The following is a 22,938-nucleotide window of genomic DNA, read 5'->3' on the forward strand; positions in this document are numbered from 1 at the left end:
AAATAAGTTTAAGGCTTAGCTGGACAGGTATTTCGAACGAACAGAGGGGGGTGAAGTGGAAGTGGTTATTTATTTATTTATTTTTTTTTTTTTTGGCTGATGCTGCATAAGCTTGCTTTCTTGCATCAAATGCCTCTACTAATGCTAATGCTAATATCACTATTTCAAGAAAACTGAGCATCATCAGTAAATGAGATGTATTAATAAAGGAAGAGTATCTGTGACTAACCAATGACAGTATTTCAAATGCCTACCAAAGTCCCAAGGGTTCAAGGTGCTGAATTTGCCATTCATGGTGCAGACAGAGAACTGACATATAACCTCCCCTATAATACTGTCTGCAAAACACTAAAGCAAATGGAAATTCATTTAATGGAAATACAATTAATTGTACTGCACTATTTCAATAATGCCCTCCACATTATCCATGATTTGCCCCACAGCACAATCAGAGGGTGAACACATTGGAAACCCTTCTTTATCACAACTGTCGATGAACAATATAAAATACATGCCAATTAGGGATTTTTATACATCCTAAAGTAAAGTAGAGTGTACCACTAGTATAGTGGTACATATTCCTCTGGTATGTATAAAGTGGGTTTTTTTTTTTTTTTTTCATTAAGAATAGTCTCCAATATTTCTCGACAGCAGAAATGCTTCCATTACAAAACCCATTGGCAAATCATAAATCTACATATTCTTTGTTACTAAATGTAAATGGCATGGGCATGCTTTCAATTCCCTACTACTGCTGCACAAATGGTATAACACGTGTAATGTACAACCCACGAGTTGCTATACTACCTTTGCACAAACCTTCACTTGAATGTGCACATGCATGGTAACATTATACATTTAAGCCCACACACAAGGACTTAATTCAGCTTCATTCCAATATAAAATCATGTACAACTATGAACTGTCATTTCTGTCAAATGTCACAAAAACATTTATACGGGGTGGGGCTCGGTAAATAGTACAAAAGAAAAAGGCGATAGTCAGAACTAATGCATGGCTACACAAAATTTATTTATGGCTGTCAGATTTACACAAATTGCAATTACTGATACACCAAAACTGTCTATGTCTTGAGTATAATATCTAGCAAATGACCTCCATTGGCGTCAATGCATTTCTGCAAGCACTCCCGAAAGCTCCTCATGACATCCTGAATCATTTCCTGGGAATGGCCTCAATCTCTTCTCAGATTGCCATCTTCAAATCCCCAATACTGTGTATCTGCCAGGAGAAAACTTTGTCTTTGAGATATCCCCAAAGAAAAAAGTCTGTTGCTGTCGGGTCTGGAGAACTAGATGACCACGGGTCATCCCCAAATTGTGAGATCAGTTGATATGGAAAGAACTGCTTCAGCTTAGCCATCGTGGTACAGGCTGTGTGGGCTGTGGCCCCATCTTACTGGAAAACAAGTCGTGTGGAGAAGACCTTTTCTCGGTACTTCTGGAATGAAAAAGTTCTCATATCACTCGGCGTTGACAGTCCCTGTGTGTTCTTCATCGTCTTCAAAAAAAAAATACGGCCCCACAATGCCTGTGGAAACTCCGACAGCACACCACACGACAACCTCTGGGCTACTGTGAGGTCTTTCCTGAAGAAGGTACGGGTTGCTGTCTGCCCAGTAACGGAAGTTTTGCTTATTTACAAACCCATTAAGATGAAAGTTTGCTTCATCAGACATAACCAGAGAAGTGAAAATTAACTTGTCCTGTTCCAATATCTCAAGGAATTTTGTGCAGAAGTCTCGCCTGCTCACTTTATCTGCCAGACATAGCTCTTGAACAACTTGCAATTTGTATGGTTGGAACTTTAAATCAAATTTCACAATCCGACAAAGGGAACTGCGACATGTGCAGTGTCCTTGCATGGCGCTGAACCGATCACTGGGGACTTTACTGCAGAGCCTCACGGACTCGTTGGACATTGTCAGGTGTATGCACTGTCTTTTGGGGCCCCCCTCATGCTTCTTATTGGTGACTAAACCCGTTTTTCACCACTGTTTCAACCACCTTGATATCAACCTTCTGTCAGGAACACAGAAATGGCGGTCGTTTCCATGGTGCAACTCATGTTGCACGGATGTAACATTCTTCTCACACATGTAGGCCTCCACAGCCTGAATATGCACATGCACCGGCCCATGACTCACAGTGAACTAAATGGCATATTTTTGTGTTCTGGTTGGAGCAAGACAGGTGGCACACCACACTTTTCTATCTGCAGGGTTGCCACTTGTTATTGTACTATTTACTGAGACCAATCCTGTAGTATTTAAACATACCAATATTTTCTAACCATAGCTCGATAACCATTGAGAATTGAATCCACCTTGAAAGTTGCATGCAGCTTTGAAAAGTTCTTTTTAGGATGGATGTAGTCCTGGGGTAATGTATTTGTGCAATATAAATCCACAAATTGTGAGATAAAGCTCATACACTGCCACAAAACATGCACATCACACTGTTAAGTGTCCCACTGGTACACTTTATCCTGGAATACATAAAGAGTTGTTTTTTTTTATATATATATAGAAGAACAACAAGATTATTTATGGGCACAAAAGGTTATTCTTAGCATAAAATACTTTGAGCCCTGTAAGTTGCAAAGTTTAGAAATAATGCATCTGCAAAGAGATTTGAATGAGATATGAATCCCCATGCAATGGACATGCCTAAATTACTATGCAACTCAGCAATAAATCAGCATTACTAACATGTTGTTGAAAGTGCCTTTTTTTTATCCTTTAATGGTTTCATTATGTATTGCCTTTCAAAGAATACATAAGACTTAAGACTACTTTGTTTCCTTGCAACATTAACCTAATACTATTTCTAATAGAAAAGGTCTTCATTACTGTTTCTTCTAATTAAAAAAAGATAACAAAATACCTCTTGACCCGATACTGTACTATAACAAAAGGCAGGTAAGCGTAATTGGTGAGCAATGATAGGCTGCAAATCCTTTAATTTAACAGTAACTTCTTCTATTTTTAATTTTTGTCTCGCCATAACTGGAAATGGATTAGCATTAACAAAAATTTTTGTTTTATCACCTTCCCTATGAGAAAAAAGATGTTACAAAAATAAGATGCAATCAATACATAACTGCTACACCAGCAATAATAAAAAATATTATTTTTAAAGTTATATTTCTTTTATATCAACAAGGTCAATATGATACAATATTTTTATAAAATAACTTTCAAAATAATATATAATACAAACTCAAAATAAAACACTCATATTGTACTATAATGATCACTAAAATTAACAACATCCCTTCAAATTAGAAAAGAAAACAGTTACAAAAAAAGTCACAAAATTGCACTGCCATATTATTATTTAATAATATTATTACGCATTACTGTCTTCATTATAAGTTCAAATGTCATGAAGAATCAAAATCCAATGCCAGAAAGATACGCAAAATAACCTACATTAAACAAACAAATATTATATCAAAAATAATAAGAAAAATTATGCAGACAGTAAAAGGTTATCTGTTTTATGCATGTAGCAATGTGAATCAGTAATAATTTATATATATATGAAATAAAACAAACTTTGCCATTTAAATCAAACTTATGAACAAAAAACTCTTAACTTGTTTATTATTCAAGCAAAGACATCTTTCTGTTACATCTTTATCTCAACCAACATTCTTTTTTCTAAGTATCCCCAGTGAGTAAGCTAAGTCTGTGTTTCCTCTAGCTGCATGCACCACTGAGTTGCCAAATAAAACTCTTCTCCATGTGACAGTCAATAAATCTGTCTTGATTTTAAGTGGAGAAGAGTTTTATTTTGCCAACTCAGTGGTGCACACAGTTAGATAAACAGAGATACAGGTTGCACATGCTGGAGACAGTTAAAATAAATTGTTACGATACGAATGATAACAAGAAGATTTCTTTGTTTGAATAATCACTATTAGTTACAGAATAGATTTTAAAATATTTAGAATTTTTAAGAATAATTAAATTTTAACAAATTTGCAGGCCATATGTTAGAGTCTAATTTTAACATCTTCATTTGTAGCAAAACAGTTACTAATCCTGAAAACAGCATATATAGGGTGTTTATAAATTATTCACCTGATTATGAAGCTCAATTAAAATTTTACTAGAATAGGTATCTTAAAATGGTTTGCTGCAGTTATCAAAGCAATCCAATAAGTTTTTTCTCATGCAGTTGGCAGGCTTGATCCCAGCAACCACTGTGAAGTACAGCATTAAAATAACAACAGTGCAGAAGAAAACAATGTGCATTTTGTGACTGTGGGATACCAAATCTCCAGTGAGATGTTTTCAATGGGAATTTCAGAAGGATCAACCTATGGAACAATCAATGAGTGAAACAGTTTCAAGAAACCAACAGTGTGCTGCACCAGAAAAGAGCAGGTAGGCCTACTGTACTTGCAGATAACGTTTTACCAGAAGTCTCACAAATCTAACCACCAAGCAAGCCTGCAGCTACAAATACTGCAAGCAACATTGCACGGGGGGGGAAGGGGGGTCACAAGAGATTAAAACTTTAAACAGTAGAGCGTTAGTTATCCGGAATAATTAATGTCAGCCCTCTTCTGGATAGCAAAATTTTCCGGATAATTGAACATAAAGTAAAGTTAAATAAATTCAGTTATAATGTATTAAGGTAAAAGAAAAAGACCTTAAACAGTGTGAAAAAAATGAATTTATTTAATTAAAATAATAATAATAAGTTACACATAAAAATTCGCACATTTACATATTTGGATAGGTATTTTACAACAAATTTTATGTGGAAAAAATTTAAAGTAATTTTTTAACATAATGTTTGATTGTTTTTCGTTTCATTGTTATGACCTATTTTTCTGCTGCTAAATCTCTCAAGTTCCTTAATAATATCGATTTGATTTTATTATATTGCATTCTTCCTGGTTTTCTGCCCATTTCAGTGCTGTTCCTTTTTGTTTACATTTTACCAAAAAAAAAACTAAGAAAAATAATAAATTGCACAGTTTTGGGCCGATTTTCCTAATTCATTTCACAAATATACGTGGTCTCAATTCTAATCTCAACGATGTCCATTTCCACTTGCAGTCTGCCAAACCCCATGTACTTTTTCTGACAGAATCTCAGTTATCGGTTGATTCATCTACTGCTCATCTCAGTTGCCCAAATTATTCGCTGTATGATTCCTTTCGCCTCAAAGGTGGTACTTGTGCATATGTCCGTTCTGATATTCCCTGTCAGAGACTTGGCAATTTGGAATCTCCTCTCTTTGATCTTCTCTGGCTTAAAATCTCTCTACCTCATTGTGTCAAATTCATCTGTTGTCTCTACCGTTCTCCCAACTCCACTAATCACTTGGAGCTCTTTGACTTCCTCTCTTTGCAACTAGACTTTCTCCAGTCCAACTTTCCTAACAGTGAAGTAATTTTCCTTGGTGATTTTAATGTTCACAACTCCAGCTGGCTTCCGTTTTCTAGTCACACCGACCCAGCAGGTCGAGATGCTGAGGCTTTTGCAATTACTAATGACCTAGCACAGATTGTTCATTTACCTACAAGAATACCGGACAATCCTAATCATACAGCCAATACGCTTGATCTTTTTCTCACAAACAACCCTTCTAAGTACAAGGTTGAAGTGAGAGGTCCTTTAGGCACTTCAGATCACAACTTGGTGATTGTCTCTTCTCCAATGGAACCTTTATCTCATGGCTATTCCCAACCACGTGTTGTTTGGCATTACAAGAATGCAAAATGGGATGACCTGCGAGACTTCTTTTCTTCTTTTCCTTGGTCGGATTACTGTTTCAAAACTTCTGATGTCAACGTTTGCTCAGATCGTGTCAGTGAAATTATTCTTGCAGGAATGGAATCCTTTATCCCACACTCCACTTTAAAATCTCATCCTTTATCTAAACCTTGGTTTTCCAATAAATGTGCTAAGGGTGTCCAAGAGAAGAATGTTGCATATCGTAATTGGCTTGTTTCTAATTCTTCAGTTTCATTTTCTGCCTACACCAAAGCTCGCAACAGTTGTAAAGCAGTTATTAACCAGTCCAAACTAGAGTTTGAACAGGCTATGAGTAGAAAACTTGCTTCTTGCCCTAATGGTAGCCGAGCATTCTGGTCTCTTGCCAAAGCTATTGGCCGCAACTTTTGCCCATCTTTACTCCCACCTCTGTCCAAACCAGATGGTTCTGTTGCCACTTCAGCCAAGGATAAAGCTGACCTTCTAGCATCCCATTTTTCTTCCAGCTCATGTATTAATGATCTTGGTAAAACACCTCCCACCATTCCCAACACGCTCCATTCAATGCCTCCTGTGGTCTTCCGTCAAAAGGATATCAGAAGGATTTTGATGAATCTTGATGCTAAGAAAGCTCCAGGTCCTGATGGTATTTCTCCACTTGTTCTCAAAACCTGTGCTCCTGAACTTACTCCTATTCTTTGCCGCCTTTTTTCACTTTCTTATTCCAAAGGTGTTTTTCCTTCTGCTTGGAAATTTGCTCATATCCAGCCAGTTCCTAAAAAGGGTGACAAATCCCTCCCATCCAATTATCGTCCCATTGCAATTACTTCTACTCTTTCTAAAGTAATGGAGAAATCAATTAACCGCCAACTCTTAAACTACCTAGAAACCTTCCGTCTGATCAACGATCACCAGTATGGATTCCGTCAGTGTCGATCCACTGGAGATATTCTGGCTTATGTTACCCATTTATGGACTAATTCAATGGAAAGGTTCGGTGAAACACAAGTAGTTGCTCTTGACATCTCAAAGGCTTTTGATCGTGTTTGGCATAAAGGTCTTCTAAACAAGCTTCCATCTTATGGTTTGCCAACTGTTTTTAATAATTGGTTATCCAGTTTTCTCTCTGATCGCTCACTGAGGGTGATGGTAGATGGCTCTCTGTCTTCTAACTTCTCCACTAATGCCGGTGTCCCCCAAGGTTCAGTTCTTTCCCCCACTCTTTTCCTCTTGTATATCAATGACCTTCTTTCATTGACTGGAAATCCTATCCATAGTTTTGCCGATGATAGCACATTGCATTCAACTTTCCATTTTGAGAAACCTTGTCCTGCTCAATCAGCTTCAACTTCTCGAAAATCTGCTACCAATTCCTTAAATGCCGATCTTCAGGTAATTCTCCAGTGGGGCAAAGACAACTTAGTTGATTTCAACCCTTCTAAAACTCAGTCTTGTCTTATATCTCGCAAAAAGGATTCTTCTACTCCTATGCTTATCTTTAATGACACTCCGATTTCTAGGCAGAATGATATATCTCTTTTGGGGATTACCCTGACTTCTAATCTCTCTTGGCACAAGCACATTACAAATATTGCTTCCTCTGCATCTAAAAAACTTGGTTTTCTCTTTCGCTCTCGGCGTTACTTTTCTTCCAAACAGCTGCTCACTCTGTATAAATCGCAAATTCGCCCTGCCATGGAATATTGTTCCCATATCTGGGGTGGTGCCCCCAAAACCTCTCTCCGGCTTCTTGATTCCATTCAGAAGAGGGCAGTTAGGTTAATTAATGATTCATCTCTAACAGAGTCTCTCCACTCGCTTTCTCATAGACGCACTGTTTCTGCTGCATGCCTCTTCTACAGATACTTCCATGGGCACTGTTCTTCTGAATTGACTTCTATAATTCCTGCTCTCTCTTTCAAAACAGTCCGAACACGTGCCGCCACCAGCCAACATCCATTTACTGTCCAACTTCAAACCCACAGAACCAACTTTTCATCTTCCTCATTTATTCATTCAACTGCCGTTTTCTGGAACAACCTTCCTTCATACGTATTTCCTGAAAATTACAATCTACAGAAGTTCAAGTCCAATGTCAACAAATATCTTCTTTCGTCTTCTTAACCTCAAACCCAAGCACGGTACTAAGTACTATAGGTCCTAATACCTCTCGTGTTTGGGGTTCACATAAAAAAAAAAAAAAAAAGATATTTCTTACCGAATCTGGAGCTAAATTAAACATAATATGAAATGAAGAGAACAAAACATGTCATGGAAAATTGAGTTCACAGAAGCAAATGACTAAATTTATCACTCGTCCTAATCCAACATTTCACCAAATATACAATGCAAAAAGAACACAGAAATACTCTTCATAGCATAATAAACATTTGTCTCAAATACTACCATTAATAAAAAAAAAGAAAAAAAATCAGCCTTTCATATTATTCCGGATAACTGACGTTCTACTGTACTTAAAAAGTGCAATGGTCCAGAAAATTAAGCCTCACAACAAACCACAATAAGAGGAATTCGTTGTTCACATTCTCAACGATACAGATGAAGATGAGCACTTTCTGGAAAATGTCATTTTCAGTGATGAAGCGACATTCCACCTATCTGGTAAAGTTAAGACACAGTTGTCACATATGATATGCAAAGTCCCTACTCAATTCGTGAATATGAGCATGACAGTCCCAAAGTAAATGTGTGGTGCGCACTGTCCTTCAGCCAGGTGATTTGGCCATTTTTCTTCTACAAAAACACTGTGAAGTCTGCAAATTACTTAGATATACTAGAAGTGTAGGCTGCACCTCAGCTGGAAGATATATAGCTACAATTGCTTGTTCTATCGATGATGTGGGGCACCACCACAATGGAGCTTGCATGCACACGATTTCCTCAATAAAAAATTTCCTAACCAATGGATCAGCCGGGATGGATCCGTTCCACAGCCTCCTCATTCTCTAGATATCACATTATGGATTTCTTTGTATGGGGCTATGTAAAGTACAAGGTGCATGCAAAAGAAGTTTCAAATGTCACAGAGTTAAAAGACCAGATCAAATAGGCAGTGACTTCCATTTCTCAAGAGATACTTCAAAACACTTGAATGAAATTGGCTACCATGTTGACATTCTACATGCTCAAAGATGCCCAAATGGAGGTTTACTGAAGTGTGGTTCTGTGATAAGAAATTCTTTAATGAGTTGCTTTATTAAGTGTAACATGATCAAGCTTCATAATCAGCTGAACAGTTTATAAACACCCTGTACATAATTTCACGCTGTATCCCTGGTCATAGCTGTGGAAACCATACATCACTGAAAATGAATTCTGGTGTGTACCACTAATTTGTATTAGAGAAGAAAAATAATTTCAAAGTATAATCATTCATGGGCAATAATCACAATGTAAAAGCTTCTTCAGGTGTTTCTGAACCTATACTATCATTTAGGATGGAAGACAAAGGATATGCTTCCTCTTTGAAAGTTTGGTGTATGCCATTGTAACCCAGAAAAAATAACATATTTCTTTAGTGGAATTCACTGAGAGTAAACCTTGTTTCAGTTTGTGTACAGTGCAGTGCAGTGCAGTATAGTACCTCTCTTTCTTTCACCCTTCCCTTTTAGAATGGGCTGGAACAACACCCCATCAACTTAGAGGCTCTTTACAATTAAATTCAATATTATGCGAGAGAGCGAGAGAGAGAGAGAGAGAGAGAGAGAGAGAGAGAGAGAGAGAGAGAGAGCTAGACTCTTAGGTGCTTAATTTACTTGTCTTATTCTCTTATAATTCTACCCAAGAATAAATAAATAAATAAATTTTCTGTTTATACTCTGGGACGACTAAATGGTCAGAGGAGTTCACAAGATAGACAGAATACAAGAAACAGCACCGTATTTAGCAGTCACGGGCTTGAACCCTGGTCACTCAAGACACGTGTACTTGCATAAGTACACATGTGTACTTATGCCTGACCACTCAGCTACGGCACCTAATGGGTTACTGTGTAATTAAAAAGTTGCTTTTGAAGTTGGTACACATTAACTTACCATAATATCTGAAGTAAAAGCTCTTTAAATGAGGTTTGAGAATGTAAAGTTAAAACAGGATCAATTAAGTCACTGAATTAAAAAGTTTTTGTTGGTTATTAACAAATGACTAGTTCCTGAAAAAATTAATTTAATCTCATATACATTTATCATATATGCCTATAAGAACTTAATTCTGCATTAAGCATTTATCACATTTTTGTAAAATAATACACAAGTATCAAGAACCACACATGGATATTGTTGCAATTGTAAACTTAGAAGTATTAGAAAATAAGTTGCTATTTCTGACAATGGTATTAGTTGCTAGAGCAGTGTTTCTCAACCTTTTTGTTTAAAACCATCTTTAAAAGTGCTGCGACACACTTTTAAAGATGCTAAACTTTTGCGGCACACTTTTTTGTTTGAATTAATTTTTATTATAAAACTTGGATTTATTAATTTTATTTTTTTATTTGCATTTTCCATGGCAAACTTGAAGCATACTCTTGGCACACAGGTTGAGAAACACTGTGCTAGAGTAACCAATACCACAGCCAAACATTTAAAAGTGTCAAAATGGACACATAACAAAAGAACAATTGTATTTATAATATTATATTATATCTATACTATATTGTGCAGCAGAGGTATGGTCATTTTCAGCAGAATCAAATTGAAAAAGAACATAGCTCAGTATCAAAAAAAAAACTTGAGCCAACCTGCCTCATTTGCTTCTAAAACAAAACTTTGCTAAATTATATACCATACAGTATAAATTCAAGATCATAAAGCTTTAAGTCTATTGAATGTGGCTTCCTTTTATTCATTTTAGCAACTTGCCTTAATGCCATACTGCTCCAGTTTGTACAGCATTACCAAAAGCTCTCCTGAAATACAAGTATACTGCAACTGGATGCAAAATAATTTTTTTCATCCAGTTCCTTTGTGACCAGATCATAGTATCCAATCAAATGGGTCAAACAAGACTTCCCCTTGACAAACCCATGCTGTGTCTGAACTATAACTGCAGTCTTGTCTAGATGATCCTGTGGCATTAAGGGCAAGTTACAGATATGGGTAAAGGGATGGTTGAGTAGAAGACAGTGGTTATCAATGGACACTGCTATTCATGGACTAATGTTAATAGCAGAGCCCCACAGAGTTTGGTACTGGGCTCATTATAGTTTTCTGTATTTATTAATGATGCTGACAAAGGCATATCAGGCTTAATGTCCAAGTTTTCAGATGATACAAAGGTTTGCAGGGTGGTTAATAACAGTAATGAAGGTATGCTACTGCAACAATATCAACAATATAGAAAATTGGGTAGATGAGCTGAGAGGTGTCAACTGAAGTTTAACATTGACAAATACAAAGTACTGCATATGGGCAGCAGCAACCACAGAGTAACCAACTGTGTGATACTGCACAGTGTAGTGGAGAATAAAAAGCACCTGGGAGTAATTGTGCAGTCAGATATAACGTTTTCTGAGCAGTGCAGACAGAGTTGCTCTTTCCAAGAATGACTTAAGTTCTGCAAATTGCAACGACTGCAGACTAGACACCTCCGAGGTGATCTGACTGAGGTGTATAAGGCCTTAAATGGTTTGCGCACGCTCAATGCCAATAGGATTCTTTCTCTTGCTCAGATTGCACATTTGAGGGGACATAAATTCAAGTTGAGGAAAGGAAGAGAAGAGATGTGCAGAAATTTGCCTTTAACCAGTGGGTGGTTTGATTTGTTTATTGATTTCTGGAACAAACTTCCATCAGTCGTTGTGGAAGTTGATAGCTTAAATAAATTGAAGGAAGAGCTGGACAAACTTTTGGAGTGAATGGATGGGTGAAATGGGAAGGTTTTTTTTTTTTTTTTTTTTTTTTGGCTGATGCTGTATTACAAGGCATATGATGCTTTCTTGCATCATATGCCTCTACTAATACTAATGCAGTCACGAAAGTACTAATGCCTCTACTAATCGCAAAAGTACTAATGCCAATGAAGTCACAACAGTATCAAAAGCTTTCCTGAGATGCAAGTATATGAAATCAAAATTAGTTTTTTGTATCTGGTTTCTTTGTTACTGCATCATAGTATCCAATCAACTTGGCCACACAATCTTCCTTAATAAACTTGTGCTGTGACTGAAGTATAAATGCACTCCCGTCAAGATGGTCCTGCATTACCTCTTTAACCAGTGACTCCATTACTTTCCCTGGAACAGAAATCAAGCTATCAGGTCTTCTAATTACTTGTATCACCCTTTGATCCTCCTCTGTGAAACATTTGTACATCACCAGTCCACAGGAACTACCCTGAATCCAAAGATGCTGTAAGCTTTGGCTTACTAGTAACAAAAAAAAAAAAAAAATAATAATAATAATAATATATACATTTAACATTGGAATATATTCCTACAAATTAGATTGATTCGGTAAACATTTAATTAAATATGCCAACAAATGATTAAAATAGGATCAGGTATTAACCATTAGGAAAGTGCTTAAGGGCGAGGCAAATATCTCAGAAAGATGGTGAACTTCGACCTACAGAAAGAAGGTCAGGTCAGAATTCCTCGAAAAAGTCCGAGAAACAGAGAAGGTCAAGGACGAAGGAATTAATCGGGGATTTTATTATTAAAATAAGGGGTGGGGGAGAAATTAGAACCAAATGGGATATATATAAGGATTTGTTCAGCGGGAAACAGCAGAGTAAGTAGGTCATTTAAGGGGCGAGTTGGTCATTTAGTGAGTGAGTTGGTCGTTTAAGGAGTGAGTTGGTCGTTTAAGGAGTGAGTTGGTCGTTTAAGGAGTGAGTTGGCCGTGTTAGGGGGTCAGTTGGTCGGTTAAGGAGTGAGTTAGGCGGCGAGTTTTTTTGAGGAAGTACAGAACAAAGGAATCCTGAAAATCAAGACCACAATGGAAAGTCATCCTAAAACCAAGGAGCTGGCCCAACCTGGAGAAGGAGACAATTAATTGTAAGTACTGTTTATCATTATTATACCTAGCCAAGATTTAGTCCTGGGGAGAAGAGAATGACAAAATAAGGCACTCTGTATTCCTATCTGCAAATGACATGATTAACTTGTACGGTGGAAGGATAAAACCCAACTGATGTCTTAAAAGAATTGTAATTATTCTTCATAGTAATGAGATTTAGTAAAAACTTTGGCAATGGTACATCCCTGTGGAGTTTGCTTGTATTGGACAATTAGTGGAAAATTTAACCCTTATTATTAATTACTATAATGTATGTACATGAGTTTGAACCCTTGTATTAAACAATGTTGCAATTATCTATATGTATTTGTCAGTTTGTCTCACTCTATTCTAGCTAACCCAAGACTTGTATATGCAGTTAGAGGCCCAAGGGTAACATATAGTTACCTAAATAAAATAACAGTAGGTGGAAAAAATATATATATAAATTAATTAAATAATTATATATATATATAGTACAGAGAAAAAGTGTACCCCTACAATGCTCTCATAATTATGGCTAAGGGTTTGCTTACCTCCTTTTCTTCCTCTCTTAATATAATTGGATAGATCCCATCTGCCCCAGGTGCCTTCTTTATGTTTAATTTTAATAATTCCTCTTCAACTTTCCTCTCCATTATTACAAAATCATTTAGCTCCGTTAGAGTTTGATAAACTTTTAGCATCCTTTTTTCCTAAAGAATTCCTCATGCGAATTTCATTCAGTTTGTCAAGAAGCTGAGTAGGATTACCAACAGTTAAACTATCGACATGAAGTGGACCAAAGTCATTCATCCTCTTCCCTCTAGTTTTTTACATAGGTAAAGAAGTCTTTCCTGTTTTTCTTTGCATCCTTTGGCAAAGATTTCTCATGATCTGCCTTGGCTTGCCTAACCTACTTTGTGACTCGATTACAGACCTAGTTTCTATCTACCATAGTCTTTCATATAACCTAATAATTTATATGCATCCCATGCATTTTTCTTCTCTGCCACACATCTCATTAGTTCATCTGACATCCACATTTAGGCCTTGAACATTATTTCTTAGTTGGTATGAAAAGCATAGAATTTGTAGCTTCTATGATTATTTCCTTGAATCCTCCCCCCAATTAGAATTTGTTGAACATCATTGGTTGGTCCCACTGAATAGAATTTAAAAACTTCCTGAGACCTCTGTAGTCTAAGGTCTCCTTTACGAAAGCAAAAACCCTTCCCTTTACCCTTGATGGTAGTTACACCTTTAAGTTAATCCCACATCAGATTAGATGGTATTATGAAAGAAAACAGAACATTGGTAATGCTTAAGGATTGTTAAAAACAAAAAGTTATAATATTTAAGTACAGTAAACCCTCGATTTAACGCACCCCGATATAACGGATTTCGGATTTAACGGACCAGACAAATAATAATACAGTAATGTACATATTAATCTCGACCATAATATTATTTTTAGGTTATACAAAACTTTAGTGTTATTATTAATTAAAAATTAATAATAATTACCTATTTCCATTATTGTTTTGATAATTATCTACTTTTATTTTTATAATCAAATTCAGGAAATTGTTTTTTATTCTTTCTGAAAACGTGTTCAAATAGCTGCTTTCCCAGATTACAGATAAGAGCAGGCTGTGACTTGCTAGTTGAACATTACTCAGGACACTAAACTGCAGGTCTACCGACTCGCTTTGTTTCAGTCTCAGTCTGCCTCAAGCTATTGTGCAGATCAGGTTGTATACAGAGTGTTTCTGTGATTTCTGAATTGTGACTATTTATTAAATAATTTTGCAATCCTTACAATTTAAAATGGCATCAAGTGATAATGTAATTTTGCTATATAAGTTCAGTAAACCCCCGCTATTCGCGGTATCTGTATTCACAATCGCTGATTTAATATAAAATGAAACCTAAAAAAATGTGAATTTTAAAGCGCTGTGAATATTTTTCACCATAAAAAAACATGGGCGTGGCTAAAATTATCTTTCCCGGTCAAAACAGCGCTCAGTGGGTGGGGGGAGAGGGGTGACAAAATCGCGAGCGTGGATGTTTTCTCGCTAATCCTTGTTCAGTATGTGTTATGCGCTTGTCATGGAAGGTTTCATCGTTTGCTTTTAATTTATATGCTTATAAATTGATATGCTTACAAAAGTGATAAATCTACCGTTTTGCAATGTAAAAGAGACTTTTTCGAGTGTGTTAACAGAAGAAAGTGACTTTACTGTGGACAAGTTCCTTCTAACCCGTACAAAAATATGGCTAAGAATAACAAGAGAAATGTGAAAATATCAAAGAAGGTGATGACATTACCGAATAAAATTGAGTTATTAGACAAAATTTCTAATGGTGAAAGTGTCTCCTCAGTGGCAAAACATTATAAAATCAATAAGTCAACGGTACGATCAATAAAAAAATCGGAAGAAAAAATCCGCCGTAGTGTCCGTGAAAACGCGCTAATTGCTTCAAAAATTTGCTCTGTAACTCGTGATGTTAAATTAGAAAAAATGGAAAAAGCTTTAAATCTGTGGATAGAAGACCGAACTCAAAATAAAATTCTATTAAGTTCACTCATCATTCGTGAAAAGGCAAAACTCCTTTATCAACGCTTTAGCGAAACTGGTGATAGCACTGGCGGGATAAGTTTTTTTGCTAGCAAAGGCACTGGTTTGAAAGATTTGTTTGAAATTTCTAATAAATATTACATTTAATATTAAATTGTTTCTTATTTTCATTTCGATGCCATATGCTTGCATTTAACTATGTACTGTCTATGTACATAGTCATATTATGAAGGTACATATAATACATACATAGACAAAATTTTAGACTAGTTTTTCTTATATATTTCATACTTTGGAATGGAACCCCTTTATTACTATGGGAGCCATAACTCAGTATTCGTGTTTTCTGTATTTGTGACATTTCTCAGGAATGTAACCCCCGCTATTCACGGGGGTTTACTGTATATGGCAAAATTACATTATCATATCACTAAAAAATATCTAAATGCATTTAAAATAGATGATAACTTTCAACGTTTTTTATATGATACTGCAAAATATTAATTTTACTTACTTTGCTGCTTTTTCATTCAAATTTCGAATGTAATCATCAACCCCATACAGCAACTCTACAATGTTTATCAACAGTAATTTTAATGGAGGTGTCTGAATTTCTGTTTCTATACTTCTTTGTAGTATATGCATCTCTCTTCTGATGGCTGATAAGGATTTTACAAGTATCATAAAGTCTGCACAACTGCACTAAGAAAAAAATAATTCAATGAATTATAAGAATAAACAAACAGCTCTTAATTTTTGCTTAATTCTTAAATAATACTTTAGGTGCAAAGTCAGATAAGCTATAAAATAATTCTTAGCTATTGATGGAACTGACCTGCTGGCAATTCTCTCTATCACATAGTGAAACCATCCTAACCAGATTTATTTAACATCAAAGTGACTTGGCCGATTCTTTAAAAGAATAACAATAGGCTAAGTTTTGATTCCTAGGATCATCTATTTCACTAATGAAACTGCTGTTCCTGGGAATCAAAGGATCACTAGAATCAGTCAGGTGACAATGTGGTTACATATGTTATGTTATAACAGATTCATAAATGACATGATTATTTTGCCTTCACTTTTAAATTTTCCTTTGTGAAAATATTATATTACAGTGAAATTATGTTCATTTGGTGGCTGATAAGGATTTTACAAGTATCATAAAGTCTGCACAACTGCACTAAGAAAAGCTGGATAACACGTGAAAACAGGTTAGGGGAACATGCTACCAGAAAGGAAAGGCTATAAAATCCTGCAATAAAAAAAAAGAAAAAAATAAACAACATGTCCTAGCACTTGATACTAAAATTAATAAACAAAGAGAAATAAAGGTGAGAATTATGTTTGGAGGTAGTAGTAAGCTAGTTGAAAAAAAAAAAAAAAATTAATAGGAGGCTAGGCTAGATAACACGTGCAAAAGACAGGTCCAGATCAGCGGGATGGATGGGTGATTTTAGATTTTATGGCACATGAGCAACTAAAGTCATGATGCACTAATGATCGAGATCAGCAGAAATTCATGCATAATGCATTTTGAACACTAATGATTAGTTCAAAAATGTTTATATGCCTCTGAGCATATAAACATTTTTGAACAACTTATTAGGACTATCCCTAAATAGAAACTGAATGTACTACTACATGCCAGTATCACGTCATAATCAGGCCGCCGTAGCCTAGTGGTCAGGCGCGCGGGTGCATAAGTACACGTGCCTTGAGTGACCGGGGTTCAAGCCCGTGACTACTGAATACGGTGCTGTTTCTTGTATTCTGTCTATCTTGTGAACTCCTCTGACCGTTTGGTCGTCCCGGAGTATAAACAGAAAATTTATTTATTTATATATATCCATGGGCTATCTACAGATATCTCTGACAATCATATGTAATACAAATGGAATGGATAAATGGGCAAGAAAATGACTTAATCAGCAGAACACCTGTACCACAATCCTGCACATCAATATAAAAAATAGATCAAGAATTACTTCTGCTAAGAAAACAAATAATCAAAACATAATGTGGACAGATGAATAGTTATAGCCAATGTCAAAGAGGAGTTAACGTTCAACGGAATTATAGGTCAAAGGTTCCCAAACTTTTATACCTTGAGTCTCTTAAAATTTTATACATACTTTTATAAATTAATACATACTTCAAATACATTTAATTTCAAAGAAATAAAATATGAATAACAGAAATAAATAAAAAATGTTTCATACTTGGATTAGTGGGATGCTTTGTCTATATATCATTAAAAAAGTGCTTTGTGAAAACAACAAGCATCTTCCCCCCCAAAAAAACCAATTGTGCCTCAGGGGTGGGGGGCACAATTTGGGAATTGGGAATTTAATCCTTCTTGATTAAAAATGCATATTTTGGGAATCTTTGGGACATGGGCAAGCCACATTAGCAAAGTTAACATATCAATATAATCATCAATTATGCTATCCTAATAGACAATGCATCTGACACTCTCTGGTCTAAGCTACTGCAATAGAAAAGACTGCCAAAGATCATTACTGTTGGCACAGGCAAGAAAAATGTAACAGAAAGAAACACTTAAAATGGCCAAGAATCAGTAGGCTGAAAAAGGATTGCATAGTCCAACAAATTCTAGAGCATCATAAAAATGGGGAATATTAAGAAGTGGATCCATGACTCAGTTATGGTATGAGACACAGCACAGATGGAAATGCATAAAATAAAACAAATTTTTGAAATAGAAGTAAATATTTTACACAAATGTTTTTATCTTTTAAGAAAAAGATACACTACCTAATACTGCATAAAAGTAAACCATACATAAAACAATTCATATATATCTTAATAAAGACATAAAAACTTATAAAGCAGAGCAACATTAAGTTATACAACAAATTCCATTTTTTTTAGTAAATAAATAGGTATTTACTATTTATTAAGTATAAATAGTATAACTATTTAAAATTAATAAATAGTTACACCAAGGGTAACTATTTATTAAGTAAATAGTTATCCTTGGTGCATCTCTATTATAAGGTTACCACAGTGAAAGTAATCATTGATAACATGCATTATCTCCTTTTCTCTACTTTTTTTTCTGTCAATGATTTTAAATATGATTGGCAATTGGCAGCTGTATTAGAGTAGATAGCAAACAAACAAATAAAAAGCCAAATACCTCATTAATTTATTTATAATTACCTTTTCTGATTCAAACCTGTAGTCATGTCATTCTGTATTGATCTGTTTCAATATTATTCTCACTGTCAATACCCATGATATAAAGGGAAATGCAACTTTCTTTAATGTTATTAATGGCTACCCTTAATATTTCCTTAATACAGTCAAACCTCCAAATCCAGCAACCTTGTGATCTGATCCTTGCTACCTCTCAGAATTTGGGTGGTCATTTTATAGCCACACATAAGTGAAAAAAGAAAACTAATAAATAAATAAAATAAAATGATGAATTTTTACACTGCAACTTATTATACATCACATTTTACAATGAGGTAAAAAATCTATAATATATATAGAAAGTATATTTTACAATAAAAATATAAAATAAATTAATTTTCCCTTTCAAAAAATATCATACAAAGTTGGTGAGCCAACAATATACATTTCATATCGTCTTTTCAGTCCCACTATCAAATGCTTTTAACAATGTGGCCCAAATAGATAATGATACGTGTCTGTGTTTTGAACCACACGCTCTTCTACGACCATACCTTTTCTTTTAGGGCAAAATGCAGGCTAAATAAACAATCACTTTCTGAATTATTTCCAACATTCTCCTTTAAGATGCACAGCTCCTTTAAGATGTTATTATTCCAATCAAAAAGAGAAAAAACAATTCAACCTTTCAAATACATAAAATATTAAATTGTTCTGAATTGAACTGAAAATATATGAAGCATAAATTTAAAATTTATGTTAGCCTAATGATTCATGTATGAATATATAATTTATTTGGGGAGCCATAAATTCTTTGTTCTCCTTTGCTAATTATCAAAGATGTTAATATTTTCCAGAAGAAACAGCGGCCAATCCCACAGCAAAGTTCCCCACAACATAAATTAAATATAACCATGCAAACTGCCTTAATTCCCAATAATTATACTGTACATTACTGTATGCTCAGTTAAAAGTTGTTGGATTTGGGAAAAACTTTTATGGCTCTGAGATAAAATCTCCAGTACAGATTGGAGATTTTGCCTTCACAGCCGTAAAAGTTGTCTCAGAATGGTAAAGCAGCTGTGATGTGCCACTTGGACAAATGGCCAACCCAAAAACTAAATTTTCTGACATTTAGATGATTTATTGGATTTACCCATTTCCTAAAAATAGCCAGAAAGTGCCAGAACATGGACTGCAAAACTGAGTTGTTTGTTTGTTATTTGGTTTTTAGGAGCATCAGCAACTAAGGCCATATTGCTCCGGGGATATGCTGTGGTTATTCTCTGACCTTTCCGCATCCTCCGTATTTGGTGGTGATGGGCTCGAACCTCGGTCTAATCAAGAAGTGTGTGCTACGCACTGCTGCTCCTGCCCACCTGGCTACAGAGGCGCCGCAAAACTGAGTGGGGGAGGATCAAATGTATGCAGTACATTTTCTAGTTTGATATTAGTTTTACAAATACAGAGCAAAAAATTTAACAACTTAGTTAAGAACACATAAAATTATTAAAAAAATAAGCTCTCATAATTAAAAAAAAAAAAAAGCTTGAAAACAATGGAAATCACAGTATGAGCAATATTTAAGTAACAGTTTATTACATAATTTCATATTACACATGGTGGTGCAATTGCTTGCTTGGAATTAGGTACAAATATTACTTAACAAAAGCAAAGTTTTTTTGTTTTTTTTTAAATTGTTCTTGATTAAAAAAAAAAACAAGTCGTCTCTAAACATTTACTATGATTTTATTCAAATTTCTGAATGACTACAATAAATTTCTTGTTGTTCTTATTATGCTTATCAAAAGGATGAAATGAAAAGTTTATTAAACAATGATATTAAAAATTTCTAGTGTTACCCAACATATATGGAAATATATGCAGGGTGTTTCAAATTCTACAAACAAATATCACAGTGAAATCTTCATATCAAAACAAGATAAAAAAGTCAGTGTGAACTTTTGTCTAGGATGTTCAAAACTTTTCCATGAAATTTCTATAAATTTTAATTTTGTTACATTGACAGCAGCAGCTTTAAAAGTGTTGCCCATCATCCTCTTTAAAGGGGACACAACCATGCATCATTGACTGGAGAAAACTCAAAGATTCTGAGGTTAGGATGAACATTTTTCACATGAAGGTTAGACACAAGACAGAAGCTTGTCTTCCTTGTGTCATATGTCTGAGTGATGAATAGGTCATATACCCCATGACCTATTCACCACTCAGAGCAGGCTACATACTAGTATTTTAATATGCCACCAAGATAAAATAAGCAGGTGTATTTTTTTTTTTTTTTTTGCATAAATCACACTCTTCCATTAATGTGGAGAAATACATCCTCCAATAATTCAGGCAGTGGGAATCCAGGAAATCCCCATTACTCATCCAGGTGGGACATGTGGTCCTAAGAGGCTATTACAGAGTATAGTACACTACACATCAATGAGTTCCCCAAGAACAATATCTAAAAGTGCTGTGACATGCACTTTGCCTGTAATATGCAGATTTTCTTCAGCTCACATATGCATGTTTGGACTATTAAAAACACCATCTCTTAAAATTGTTGTTCATATGTAAACGAAACAATGAAGGAGAAATCATAAGTTCACTGCTGATGAAACCATTAGCAAAATTTCTCCAATGCAAGTAATCAGCTGCTTTTAACCACCGCACCTTTTGTAGCAAGGGAGAGATAGCAGCTATTTCTCATGCACCACATGCTTTACTTCTGCATGGCATACAGAACATCACAGTCATGGCATACAGAACAGCGTGAATGCTAGCTGAAGGTTGGCCTTTGAAAATCTGCAATACTTCCTACTCCTTTATTTTTGTGTGGGGGGGGCACATGCATTGTCCTTGAACTTCCTGTACTATGCACTTCATCACACTGTTTTCTCAACCAAGTGCCTCAAAAGTAGTAAAACAAGGTTGTTGTTACAAAGGTAAAAGTTATTGGTGCAGTTCAATGGGTTGCACTTGTGTTACAAACTGCACTGTACACTATTTGTACATCAGCCATTTCTTTGAAAGTGAACTTTCACAATGGTAGATTTATTACACACAAATTGCAACCACAGGCAGACAGCATGTGTGCACAAACAACTCTACAGCCCTATTTAACTCACTGTATATAATTTTTAGTAGTGTACACAAATCCAGCTAGTTACTATTTTATTAAACAATAGTACCAGCAGAATATATTCTTTGACAGAGAATAAGAAAATCAAAAACTAAATTCTGTCTCTCTCTAAAGAAAACACATTCTTTAATTTACAGTAATGTCAAAATAACTTAAAATCCATTACCCTTTGATATAAAGCTGCACAGAGTCCTTGTTCCAAATCAGGCAATTTATTCAGAAGATTTTTCAAAATGCTAAAAACAGAAGATTTAGAATGGGTGATTTCTGTTATTATTTCAAGACGCTTCTTGATTTCTCTGAAAACATAAGATATTTCAAATTTAATAACAACAGGCTGACAATGAAAGAGCATAAAAATAAAATTAAATATATCATTAATTTAATTTAATGAAGCTATTCTTAAAAGTTCTATTTCTGCGAGGGTAAATAACTAACATCACTTTCAACTTGATATAAAAGAGATTTTGGCTGGCTGGTACAAATAGATAGTACCCATTTTTTAAATCAAAATTTTCAGTTCTAATCAGAACAATAAACAACTATTTAAAATAAAATAAAAAAATGAAAACAGTAGACAAACAAAATTGAAACTATACTGTTATTATTAAGGTCTAATGGTGCAAGAGCTGCAATGGACACATTGCACCTGGTATGAGGGTTAATTAAAAGCAATCATAATGAATTACTTTAAAACTAACTGTAGAATTCAATCAAGTTAGCATTTTTTCCCTCTGAGGTAATGCAGTGCTAATGGATCAGATAGATTCCACACTGGGGACTATTATTACATCCACAATGTGGAACCTATCTGAGCCATTTCTTAAATTATGACTTAAATCATTACTTAAATTATAACTTTGACTGATTACACATGAAATGCATTCACAATTTAAAAAATAAGTTTAATATCATGTATAAAAATTTTAAACTAATTTGATAAAAGATTATGTACCATTAAATGTTACTTGCATTTGCCATTATTTCATATTAATTCTGTTAATAAGAAATATAAGATCAAAATCATGCTTACTCAAGATCAGTAAGTGGTCTTGCTAACCATAGTCGCAAGAGTCTTGCACCAAACCTAGTAACAGTATTGTTTACAGCCCAGAAAACAGTACCATACGCTGTGTTATTTGTAAGGTTTTTAAACAACTCCAAATTATGCATTGCTGTAGCACTCAGACGCATGAAATTAAAAGCTGATATTGATGAAAATGAGCTGTAATGACAAAAAATGCACATTAGATAAAAAAAAGTCAAGAGAACTTCTGCTTAGAGCAGCATTATCTCAAA

The 22,938-nt window shown here is 35.0% G+C and overlaps 1 protein-coding gene across 1 annotated transcript in view; it reads right to left on the reverse strand.

The window, feature by feature from the left end:
* Positions 1-22,938, reverse strand: part of LOC150091578 (DNA mismatch repair protein Msh3-like) — a 274,897-nt gene that overhangs the window by 183,176 nt on the left and 68,783 nt on the right. The window contains exons 8-11 of the mRNA XM_090369011.1: positions 22,673-22,864; positions 21,806-21,938; positions 15,844-16,031; positions 2,907-3,075 (exon numbers count right to left, since the gene is read on the reverse strand). Of these exons, the coding sequence (XP_090225137.1) occupies positions 2,907-3,075; positions 15,844-16,031; positions 21,806-21,938; positions 22,673-22,864 (682 nt within the window). The remainder of the gene's footprint in view (positions 1-2,906; positions 3,076-15,843; positions 16,032-21,805; positions 21,939-22,672; positions 22,865-22,938) is intronic.

This window comes from Mastigoproctus giganteus, chromosome 1, assembly GCF_048544385.1.
Source record: "Mastigoproctus giganteus isolate SK-2022 chromosome 1, ASM4854438v1, whole genome shotgun sequence".
Classification (NCBI taxonomy): domain Eukaryota; kingdom Metazoa; phylum Arthropoda; class Arachnida; order Uropygi; family Thelyphonidae; genus Mastigoproctus; species Mastigoproctus giganteus.